Genomic DNA, 13260 nt, shown 5'->3' with positions numbered 1-13260 from the left:
AAATTATTATTATATCTTTTTCTTATTATGATATATTATATAATATTAATATATTTTATCTATGTAGGTATAATACTATTAATTAAAATTACATTTATATTAAGAAATTTTTATTAAAATATAAAAAATAAAAAAAAAATTTTTTAAATTTTAAAAATTTTTAATCAAATAAATTATTTACCCAAAATTATTTATGCAAATTATATTTTAATTGGGTAAAATTAGAATTAAGTAAGTATTACTGTAACTTATTTTAATTTATTTAGATTATTGTCAAAATATAATAATTTTATATATAATATAAAATTTGAAAATTTTTATTCTCATATTAATATATAAACAAGTTTTACAAATAAAAATTCATTATATCATTAAGAAAATTAAAAAATTCTTTAGTATAGAATTATTAGTTTTTTTAGAAATTTAAATATTAATTGAATCTTTTTCATTTTGACAGAAATAGATAAATATTTATTATATATTACTATTTGTTATTAAGATACAAAATTAATTTATTATATAAATAAGCAAACTTTTTATCAATATATAATGTAAGATATTAACTCGTTCTATTTATTATTTATAAAAAATAAATCTAAAAATGTATTTCACGATACAATATAATATGGATTAATATGGATTCAAGTATATTATATATACATAGTACATACTACATGTATTTATGATGATATCTACAATGATTTGAATTAACTAGATTAAAAGATTAAATATGTTTTATGCTCAATCTCGATAAATTACAAATGTTTTTTTTTTCGTAGATACATTTATTAAAAAGGGTTATGATTCCTAAAAAAAACACAGAATGTTTTTTTATCTGAACTTTCATTTTCAAGATAATCGATAATGAAGATGATGTAATATTTGTATATCCTGGTTCTCATTGGATTTTTCCGTTTTCCTTCTGTATTTTTTCTCTTAATTAAATCTTATTATTTATTTTAATTATTTAATCATTAATTTTAGAATTTTCTTATATCTTTTTTTTATTAATATAAAATCAATTTAATATATATTTTTTCATCCATCATTTTCGTTTTTAATCTTTTTTTTATTCTTTTTTTTTATTCTGAAAAAAATAACGAATATTTTTTGATCGTTCCATTGGACCAATATAAAATAGAAGAAGCTCTATTTATCGTATCACATCGATTCTCGTTATCGCGGTTTTTTCGATGTCCTCGTTATCGAAATTGTGACATTTTATTTTGTTTACAATAATATTCGTTTATAGTTTTTACAAATATATAGATATTTGATTTTTAAGAAATTTATTTTAATCATCTCTCTGTTAAACATTATATTTTAAAAATTTTATCTATTTTATTTTAAAATTATATCTTTATTTTATTTATAATAATTTTATTATTATAAATAAAAAATCAATTTCAAATTTTTTTCTAACTTCTATAAATATTGGAACATTTTAAACGTTATTAAAAATATTATTCAATATTTTAACGTTATTAAAAACGTTATTAAAAATATTATTCAATATTCAATTATAAATTCAAGTTTATTATTCTATTATAAATTTATCTATTTTTCTTTTTTTTTTATATTTTTGTTCTTATCATATTTGAAATATAAAAAATGCAAATTTATCCTCTCTTTCTAGAGTTTACTGTTCACGTAACCGGAATATGCAACAAAGATATGAGAAATAAAAAGTAATTGTTTGGTCGATAACACCAGTCCAATACCTTCATATACACATTGGAGTTTCGACTTATCTTTCACATCCAAATGAATAACGTTTTATTATCTGAAAGGTGCAGTGCACATAACTACGTATCCAGAATTCATTTCAAAAGTTAGTTATCAATTGAACATAACAATACATCAGATTAAATCGTTCGAGAATGTATTTCGTTTTAAAAAAAGAAATTTTAATCATGAATTTTCGTGACGACAATTATTAAAAAAAGAAAGGAAAAATAAAACAAAAAGTATTTATGTACGAAAAGTAAAGTTAATCTTTCGATTAAACATCATATACATGTTTATACACTTTATATAAACATGATATTAAAATTATTCTGTTTTATATTATATTTAATATTGTTAAAGTTGCACGAAACTTAAAGAACACGTATTTTTAATTAATTTCGTAATGTTTATGTAAGGCCAAGCGATGGATGGCTTATATACAAGAAATAGTTCTTAAAATTTTATAGTTTTTAAAAATTTGATCTTAAGTATCAAGAGAAAATTGAAAAGTTTTCTAATATATCACTCAATAAAGCTATGATTATTATCCTCGATAATTCCTGCGTCTGATTTAGCGACCATTCACCAGAACTGAACAAAAATGTTGAAATTAAGAATAAAATTACTTCAATAATTTATTATTTAAAACATGGAATAATCACAAATAACCAAGATTATATGAAGAGCGAATCAAATATTATAGCTACAAATAATTATTATTTAAACATTTTAAATAAAGTTATTACTTAAAGTAATTTTACTCGAAATTTTTAACCAAGTTTTTTTTTCAATGGATTAGTGTCCAACTCTATGAAAGGAAATAATTCGGGATTGGCTATCTCCCAAAAGATGAGATTCTGATTTACTTGCAATTCTGAAGACACTAATAACATAGTATTGTATAATTGAACATAGTTGGTTCTCATTTAAATTCGTTTAAAACATTGCTAGATTTATACATAAATATTCGCTTAAAACATACATAAAAATTTATACATAAATATTTGCTTTCGATTTTATATAATATTCGTATTTATGCATTAAAATATCTTATAGAATAAATTCTAAGCTTAATTCAGTGATGCTGAGTTATTTTATTTTAAGAGGAAGAAAGAAAAAAAATGTTTTTAATTTTTTTTAATTATTCTAAGATGTTTTTTTTTTTAACGTGTATATATATTTCTATAGAAATAGAGATTATATAAAATTTTCTTACATTGTTTCTTCACTTGTTTTTCAAGCGAGTTCAAGGGAGAACAATTAAACAACGAAATTTATATTGATATATTTAGGACTCAGCTTTTAATTTGTCAAGGTCTTATGCCTTGGGTAAAGGTCTAAATCTTTATATTCATAAAAATATATGTCGCTATTTTGAATATACATATATTTTTAATCATTTTTAAGTAATTTAGAAGATTTTTATTTTATAAATGCATTTTATAAGCTAATTGGCAATTTAATTAATTAAGAATTAACTCTGTTATAATAGTAATATACTTTCTTTTAATTAGCTTACTTCTTCTTAACAAAAAATACAATATAAAAAAATATTAAATACCAATTACACAAAATAACAATTTAAAGCAATTGATGAAAATTCTTATAATACATTAATTATTTTATATATTTTAAATTATTGTGGAACATCAATTTTATTTAAAAAACTGAATTCCTTAAAAGATTAACTTTATTAAAGTATAAAATAACTTTTATCTGTCTTCTAATAAAAGAAGCATTTTCTCGGCTTACCAGGTGTCTCGACTTTCGGAGCACGTTCCATCTCTTCGTCCTCGTTGATCTTCATACCTAACGTCAGCTTTTTCGATTTAAAAAAGTTTGAAAGAAACGCTGCGCCCTTCCGTTTTACACGATCGTATCGTTGAGTGTTCTCCGACGACACATGTATCATAATTCGGCTGAAAATACAAGAGATATCTAATTAATCTCATTATCTTTATCATGAAAGGAAAAATATCTATAAAGAAAAAAAAATTTTTCAAATTTTTTTTACATTCCTTTTCATAATTCACCGGAAACTTATCATTTTCGAGGTATTTGGAAATATTAATTGTAATTAAATATTAAATATTAATTAGAAAAAAATTATGGATTTGGATATGTGAAAATTGATTACAAAATTTATAGAATTAAAAAATTAAAAAAATAAGAATTTGAGAATTAGAAGAATATAGAACTTGAAGTTTATTAATTAGAAAAATATAGAATAAGAAATATTGATACAGAAAATTATAAAGTTACAAATGTAAATTATGAAATGATGATATTTTGAAAATATTATCTAGAAAATCATGGAATTGGAAATTGATTAAGAAAATTATAGATTTGGAAATATAAATAACAAAACTATATATAAAACTTGAAATATTAATTAAAAAATACCCATATTAAAGATGTTGCAAAGTAAAAATTTTAAGATATTAGATCAAAAATGGATTTGAATATTTAAAAATTTATTTTTTTTCTAATTTTAAAAAGATATTAATCAAATTTAGAATATTTCATAATTTAAACAATTAACATCCGAATTATTGATCTACGATACATGGACAAAATATATTACGTAAATAATTAAAGTAATATTATAAAAATAATTAAAGATATATATAATTATGTTTCTCTCTGAAAAAATCAATAATAATTTTTAATAATTATTTTCAATGATAAGAAATATAACAAATCTGGAATCAATCAATTTAAATAATTCTAAAAATCAAAACTTAATTCTGCACTTACAAAATTAATCAACATCTATTCTAAAAATCCAAGTAACCGGTGACTTATGTACTGCATTTCTTATCAAGCCTCCAAGTCTTTCATTAAAAAAAGAAACCTCCTCATTAATGCATCCACGCACACAACATTCAACTCCAAGCAACGAACCAAGACCGCAAACCGTCATGAATCCTCGAAAACTCTCCAAAGGTATCCGTCACACGTGCCATTTTCACCGATCTTCACTTCGTTTCTACCGTTATCTATCCCATCAAAACCCATCCACTCCCTTATTCAGTCAACGACCGCGTCGCTCTGACACCTATCAACCCGAGAATCCAAACACAAAATATCCAATGCTAACGAAACAGAATCTAAAAAAAAAAAAAGAAAACCCAAAAAATCCAAAACATATCCTACGAGCTACGAAAAGAAAAATAAACAAAAAATCTGGAACACTCTTATCTCCCGATATATAAAACGAAAGTTCATTCTCGTGGATAACGAGCGATGTATTATACACGATATCTTTCTCGCCGGGTCCAGGGAGAAACATGTCTTTCACGTCATCGTTGTATATATCTGTCTCTCTCTCTCTTTCTTTCTCTCTCTCTCTCACTCACTCACTCTCTCCCCAGATATCTATCTCCTATCCCTTTACTCGGTGATAATTAATTCCCTTCTCGATTTCAATCAATTTACGGTATTCTGATCGTGGATGCAGGTGCGAACGAGTATGCTATCGGTGGTCCAGCTGGTTAATCGACGGTCGCGCATCAGAGGATCCGTTCACGATCCAACGAGATCGCATTGCCAACTGCAGCTGCGAGAGAGGGTGTGCTCCGCTGCTGTGCTCCTCGTAGGATTTTGCGCAGCTGCAAGTGGCCGGAGACTTACGTATATGTGTATATGCGTGCGTGCGCGCGCGCGCGCGCGGGTGTGTGTGTGTGTATATGGGGGGTGAGAGATCGTGGGGGATGAGAGCTTGCGTGGTGGAAAGGAATAAGAAGGAACGGCGAGAAACAGCGGAGGACAGTAGCGCGAGGCGAGGCCAACGCGGAGTGTTTTAAAAGTGGCGCGACGTAAGACCTCTCTCACGACCAAGCTTGCTTCCCTTTTCGATCTGTCGGAGCTTCGTGACCCACATATCTTCCGGCCTTTCCTAGAGACGATGCAGCACCTTGATGGAGGAATTTTTGCTTGGTGAATGGGGGTGGAGTGGGATCTCTTCATCTTAGGATTTTGGGTATACAGGGTGATAACTTCATCGTCCGGAAATTATATTTATGTTTGTTTTCGATTACATTGAAAAAATTAAATGTTTTGCATAAATGTTGATTTTATATTTGATGAAGGATTTCATTGTTTTACGGGAAATTTTATGTACGAATTATCGGTGCAGGTATTTTCTATCTGAGAAAGTATAAGTTATTTTATAATGAAGAAAAATCGTTAGAAGATTAGTTTTGTAACTTGAATTTAAAATTTGTATTAAATTTATTATGCGAAGGATAAGAAATATGGGAAATTTGATGAATTTTTGTATATAAATATAATTTTTTTTATATAAAGTAATGAGATGTATTAATTAGTGCGTTAAATTATATGATTTCATATAAAAATTAAAGGTCATTTTTATATGATCCCTTGCGTATTGATCTATGAAAAAACTAATTATATAAAAATATCTATCCTTATATAGAAAGAATGCAATTTTTATTTGATAATATTTATTTATAATATTTGTTAATATTAAAGCTAGATTGATTTTCCTGTATATATGTAATGGATTGTATATAAAAAATTCAAATTAAATATAAAGGATTAAAAGGAATTTGATTTTGTTTGAAATAGATATCCTTTTGATTTATATGTACAATACATTATTTCATATTATACACATCATGATTTTCAAATAACTTTAAAGTTTATCTTAAGAAAAAAAATATATAATTATATTTGATTTTATAAAAAAATAAAAAATATATGTTGCAATTGATAAAAATTTTGGGAAAAAATTACTATTTTTGGAATATTAGCAAAAATTAACAATAATTAATAATAATAAAAATTCTTTTGCATTTATCTGATAAATTATTTAATATAATAGGCAATTTTTCGACCAAATTCAAATTCGAAACAACGTCAGAAATCTGTTCATTATTAAACAACATTATTTTATAATACTTGTATTAATTTGTCGCATTCATTTTTTTATATAAATAGATGAAATTTGTAAAAGAAATGTAAATTGTGATTAATCTTTTTCTACATTATTATTCTAATTCCTACATTATTATGAAAAAGATACTTTATAAAAGATACTTTATATGGATAAGTATGATAAAATTTACATAAATTGCATCAATCTTAAGAAAATTACATAAATTACATCAATATTATTAAAAATAATGGGATACATTATTAATTTATCGCATATTATATATATTTTTATATATATTTTTATAAAATTGAAGAATTTATAATAATAATGATGTTATATCGATGATATATCATAGATTACAATTAAAATATTATAAATTGGAATTTATTTTAATTTTAAATTTCATTTTAATTTATAAAATTGATGATTATATAAATAAATCAGGAATTATTGCTTAATGACTGGAGAGAAAGTAGAATTTTGGAAATAATAATTCGAATTGGAATTTTTTATCTTAAAATTTTATGATATAATATATATAATATTAAGTTTACTTATTAATGATTGGAATTGAAGATTAAAAAAAATTATAATAATGATCAATGGAATCATATTGATGATTGAAGCACTATTAATTAAATTTTTAATTTATGAGATTAATGATTAAACATAATATTTATAATTAATTACTAAAACATTATGATAAAAACATCATATTATATTAAAATTAGATATGAAATAAATTTTTATTTTTATTTCAATTTTAATTCATGTGAATAAAAATATAAACTATTATTTAATTAAATAATATAGAATCACACTAATACTATGATTAATACAGTAAAAAGAAGAATTATTGTTTGAAATAAATTTCTAAAACAATAAAATTAAAAATAAATTAAAATTTGTTAAATTTGATTTAATATCGATGAAAAATATGAGATTTTTATATCTTATAATAAAAAAAGAAATATTGTGTAAATATTATATTAATTACAGTAACAAAAACTGAGATCAAATATTGAAGAAATATATAGGTAATTATAAAAAGATTATTTAAAGTTTTGAATATACTACATATTATATTTACAAAATAAGAAAAAAACTAATATAAATATGATATCATAATGAAAAGGATTGGTTAAATATTGAAAAATATAGAGATTATGCAAAGAATTGAAAAAAATATGATTATGAATATTTATTATTATAAAATAATATATATATTATAATATATATATTATAAAATAGTTGATTAAATCATTTAAACGAATTTTATATTTTGCATCCTTAATAGATAGTAAAAAAATATAAATTTTCCAAGAATTATTAATCATAATCTCCACATATTTAGAGATACAAATTTTAGAGATTCTAATTATCATTCTTAAAAAATTTTATATAATAAGTTCTATCTATAATAAATTTAAATATTTATATTGATATTTGTATCGAAAATATCGAAAGAAAATTTTTCACAATAATATCTTATTATAATCTTATATTCTACAACAATATTTTTAAATTATATATATATTTCAATTTTTATGTATTTCAAATCTAACAAATGTAGTATCCAATTAAAGAATTGTCTATCTAACTAACCCAATAAAATCATCTATCTTAAGTATATCAAAATTTCCAAAACTCAATTGACCAAAATTTCCAGAAAAAAAAGAAGAAAGATCAAGATAAGTTAAAGAAAATCAATATGTATCTTAATATGTTTATTTCAAGAAAATCCTACTTCATTTAAAAAAAACTCTATTTCAATCATATTATATTAAATTAGATATCACATTCTAATTAAAAAATCTCAAAAGGAAAAAAAAAACATGTATTTATATATCTACAAATATATTTCTGCCTCAATACAAAATCCTTGAACTTTTTTAAAAGCACAAATTACACAAATCTAAACCATGCATCCAATATCATACCCAACAACAAAACTGTATTTCTGGTTCACTTTTCCGACCAGACCACCATTCTGACCTATATTTCCTAAACTCCATTATTGCCAAATATCATCTAACTATTATTCAAAACCAATCAATACCACAATTAATCTTTATTAAGTTTTCATATCTACGGCATCCATTTATAATATATCTACTTATATAAATTATAAGTTAAATTGTAAGTTTTCAAAACGAGTCAAATTTTAAGTTATGGTCTTCAATATTCAGTCAAATTTCAAGCATAATCATAAGTTCCAGTGTCTACAATATTCGAAATCATTCTCTCCAATCTTCAATTAAAATTTAATACCATTCACCAAGTTCATATATACAATATCTACTCGAATTATAAATTTAAAAATTTTTGCCCTAAATTATTATATTTCTTTAAATTATTATATCAAAATTATAATATTTATTCTAATTTAATTTCTATAACTATATATATTGATACATTTTCATATTTCACTCTTTGTTTAAATCATCATTCTTAATATTCAATCATAATTTAATCATAATCCACCAAATATTTGTATTTATTCAATTTATAAATTTCTAAAATTATCGTTTCCATTGTTTGATTAAGCTTTAATATCTATCAAATTTTCAAATCCAAAATTCTACAATATTCGAATCATAAATTTCCAAAATTATTTTCTCATGTAGGATTCGATTACATGTATCCTTTTCCTAAATTATAATTGTTTTTAATTTTTAATTAAAAAATCATTATTTACTAAGCTTTCACATTATTTGATTTAATCAAATAATCAAATCATAAATTTTTAGAACTATTTTCCTATCATCACTAACGTTCAAAAATCAAAGATAAAAAATCATTGAGTTATTTATGCAAAAGCTTTCATATTTATAATATTCACTCAAATCATAAATGGATTTAATTTGAAAATTTTGATTTTTAAACTCAATAAAATTTTTAGATTTGAGTTTTTAAATTTTAAATTCATATTTATTTTCAGAATATAGAAAAATTACTATCTATTCTTTCTCTAAGTCATCGATTTTAAAGTTCAATTAAATCTTAATCATTATTTATACAATTGTTCAAAATATTTATTCTAAATATAAATTTTAAGAACTATATAGATATATTTTAAGAACTATATATATAACGATATACATCGTTATATCTACTCGTTTTCTAAATTATCATTTTTAACTTCGATCAATTATTATCCCCATATTTTTATATATCATAATATCTATTCATAATAAATTTCTAAAAATTCTATCTTCCTAGTTTTTAAATATTGTGTTTAATGTTTTCAAAACTATTACTATCTATTAAATTTTAATATCCAAAATAAATCATTCTCCTATCCTTCATGCATCCATTCTAAATCATTATTTCTAATTAAATCTCAATCACGTTTTACGAAACTCGTATATTTAATTGAATGATAAATTTCTAAAACCAATTTCGCTTTAAATACTATTTCCAATGTTCAATTCAATCATTCAATCTACCAAATTCTCATATTCTATCTTCTCATGCATCACATTCTTATGTATCCATTCTAACTCTAATTTATCGTCTACATAGTCTATAAAGTACAATTAAACCTCAATTAATATCTACCAAGTTTCCATGTCCATGGAATCATAAATTTTCAAAACTATCTTTCCTTTAAATATTATCTCCAACGTTCAATTCAATCATTCAAAACTCAGTTACCATCCACTAAACTCTCATATTCACAATATCCATTCAAATCACAAAACCTAAAACTACATTGTACTATGTATTTTCTCTCTCTTTAATTCATCAAAATTTAATTAAAGCTGAATTACTATATATCAAATTTCCATGTTCACTCGAATCATAAATTTCCAAAACCACTTTCTCTCTAAATATTATCTAACGTGCAACTCAATAAAAATTCAATTATTATTCACCAAATTCTCATATTCATAATATTTACTCGAATTGAAATTTCTAAAACTATATTCCTATCCATTTTCTCTCTAACTCACCATAGTCCACAAAGTTTAATTAAACCTCAATCACTATTTACCAAGTTTTCATATCTACTCGAAATCATAAATTTCCAAAATCACGTTCCCATGTATCTACTCCTTTTCCCCTCAAGTTATCATCTACATGGTCCACGAAGTTCAATTCAACCTCAATCACTATCTATACTAAATTTTCACGTCTACTCGAATCATAAATTCCCAAAACCACGTATCCACCATATATCCACCCTCCTCCCCTCCCAAGTCATCGTCCTCAACGTTCGATCAAACGTTTCCATCCAGCTCGTTGTACGCAGACACGCGGACTCCATTCGTGGGATCGTGTCCACGAGGCTTTCAGACACGCGATGAAACTTGGTGTTTTTCCACGGGGAACATCCCGGTGTCGGATCGATCGTCCTCCACCGCCCATGGGACGTTGAATCGGGGACGGTGTACGCGTGGCCAACCCTCCCCCTCACCCGACACAACCCGCCCCAACACAACCCTAGAGGTACTTACTTCCCGGCGCGCCAGGCTCATCTTCTCGGCAACAATCCTCCAACGATGAACACGAGCACTGGGTCGCGTCCACACCGCGACTACCGCGTCCCTGTGCGCCGCCCTACGAAGTGGCGCGAGTGGCGACGCCCTTGGACACGCGCACTAACACGGATAACCCTTTTCCTTCCCCGATCTTGGTTGGATTAGGGTTCGATTGGGATTGTGTTCCAAGAGTCTCGTGGGCGAGTACCCGTGGGATCGTTTTTCAGCCTTTATGAAAATATATCTTGCCACTGCATGCACCTGCTTCTAAGTGGAGACGTGGAGGCACTTAACGATTCTTTTATGCCTGTGAAAAGATTTTTAAAGTTAGGTGGGTTGTTAATTATTGGTTGATAGAAATGTTTGTAAATTAAGTTTTTATAATTTCTTCTTTTTTTAAAGAAAGCTTTAAAGAAATTTGTTATTAAATTTTGCATTAATAGATTTAGATCTTATTGTTAGTTGGTGAAGTGTTAATATTCGTGATTTATATATTCTAAAGAATTTAGAATATATTCTAAAGAAATATATTCTAAAGAACTTTATGCTTTTGAATAGGGTCGATTCTGGAGAACAAATGCAAAGATTAAAATACAATGATGTCGGTTAAAGTTTATTAAATTTTAAGCGATTTAAATTTACGATAGGTGAAAAGAGACACAGATAGAGGGATTATTCTATCTTTATCACATTGCCTCGATCCTTATGACATTTTAAAACAGATTTTTCGGAGGTTCTTCGAATATTAATATTTTATAGTATTATTTAAAATCTTAGCAAAGTTTAGATTTTATTATTATGTTTTGAAAAATTTTTTAGAAATATTTTATATTATTGAGTTTAAAATTATATTTCCTTTTTATTGTCCTTTATAAAAGTTTGAAATATTTTTAATAGAAATTAAAAAAATAAATTAAACAATATTACGAAATTTTTTTTGTATCTTAAAATGTATCTTATAAAAAATTTAATTTATGTTTTAAGAATTTTTCAATATTTTTAAATTGAAACTTTTTTTAGGTTTTGGAAATATTTTTTTATGGATTATCAATATTATTCAATATTATTATTCGATAATTTTATTCGATTTAATTTTTTATATTGACTATAATTAGAATATTAAAAAATCCATAATAAAAAAAATTTCCTAAAAAATTTTAATTTATTATTATTGTTACATATTTATATTAATATATAATATAATATAATATATATTTTAATTAATTTTTAATTATTAGAAAGTTATTTCATTTCAAGTCATTCAAATAATTATCTTCTAAACTTTTCATTTTTGATAAAATGAATTTATATTTTTATTTAGATAGATATGTAGCCCAGTAATCAATTGAATTTATAATAAGTTAATTTTCTAAAATTATTCAATTGAATCAAGATCATTTATTATTGATATTCAAAATTTATCTTCGTTGAATGTTGCTTAGATTTCGTTTACTGAAATTTATTTCGTCGTTTGGTTATAAACATAACTCGAAGTCATATTAATGATGTGATTTACGGTTACTTTTGTTTACAAGCACGAATACTTGCTATTGTGTAGATATCCTCAGTTTGTTACAAGTGCTTCGAATTAGTATCAATTTATTTAGCAGTACGCATTCTTCGACAAGTTTACTTTATAATATGATAATATATTTTTATATTTCTATATGTGATATTTATATATAATGTGATATTTCTAAAGACCATTATTTAAAATATTTTGTAAAAGGTAAGTAATTTTAAAATTAAAAAAATTATAAAAAAAAATTAGTAGAAACACAAAAAATAAAATATATATAAAAAGAATGTATATATATAATATTAATTTTATAAACAATATAATTTTTATATATCTTTTTATGTGTACATATAAATATAAATAAATAAATATATATAAATAAATAAATATATATATATATATATATATGTACATATATTTTAACATATTTATCTAGATTAATATATTCGAATATTATTAATACTATTATGTATTATTAATAATATTCAAGTAATAAAAGTTTTATTTTTAATTAATTTTGTATATACATTTTTAGAATTTTAATTCTTGGAAATTATAATGTTATGAAAAATAATATCAATCAAATATCAATTTACAATTCTACAAAATTTATTGAATTTATAGATTTT

At 23.7% G+C, this 13260-nt stretch overlaps 1 protein-coding gene and 1 long non-coding RNA gene across 8 annotated transcripts in view; one reads left to right on the top strand and one right to left on the bottom strand.

The window, feature by feature from the left end:
* LOC102670919 overlaps positions 1 to 13260 on the bottom strand; it is a 34959-nt gene that overhangs the window by 14828 nt on the left and 6871 nt on the right. For 4 of the 7 annotated variants that reach the window (XM_031514654.1, XM_006624683.2, XM_031514653.1 and 1 more), the window contains 2 exons: positions 11089 to 11419; positions 3481 to 3647 (listed from right to left, as the gene is read on the bottom strand). In XM_031514654.1, coding sequence (XP_031370514.1) covers positions 3481 to 3640 — 160 coding nt within the window. In that variant the 5' untranslated portion in view covers positions 3641 to 3647; positions 11089 to 11419. The other 3 variants (XM_006624684.2, XM_031514652.1, XM_006624685.2) reach the window with 3 other exon arrangements.
* The window catches only part of LOC102671241, a 4595-nt gene continuing 2691 nt past the window's right edge, over positions 11357 to 13260 (top strand). The window contains exon 1 of the long non-coding RNA XR_422895.2: positions 11357 to 11443. This is a non-coding gene — a long non-coding RNA (uncharacterized LOC102671241). The remainder of the gene's footprint in view (positions 11444 to 13260) is intronic.

The sequence above is a fragment of the Apis dorsata genome, unplaced genomic scaffold, assembly GCF_000469605.1.
Source record: "Apis dorsata unplaced genomic scaffold, Apis dorsata 1.3 scaffold_1093, whole genome shotgun sequence".
NCBI lineage: Eukaryota > Metazoa > Arthropoda > Insecta > Hymenoptera > Apidae > Apis > Apis dorsata.
This window is presented reverse-complemented; position numbering and strand designations above follow the sequence as displayed.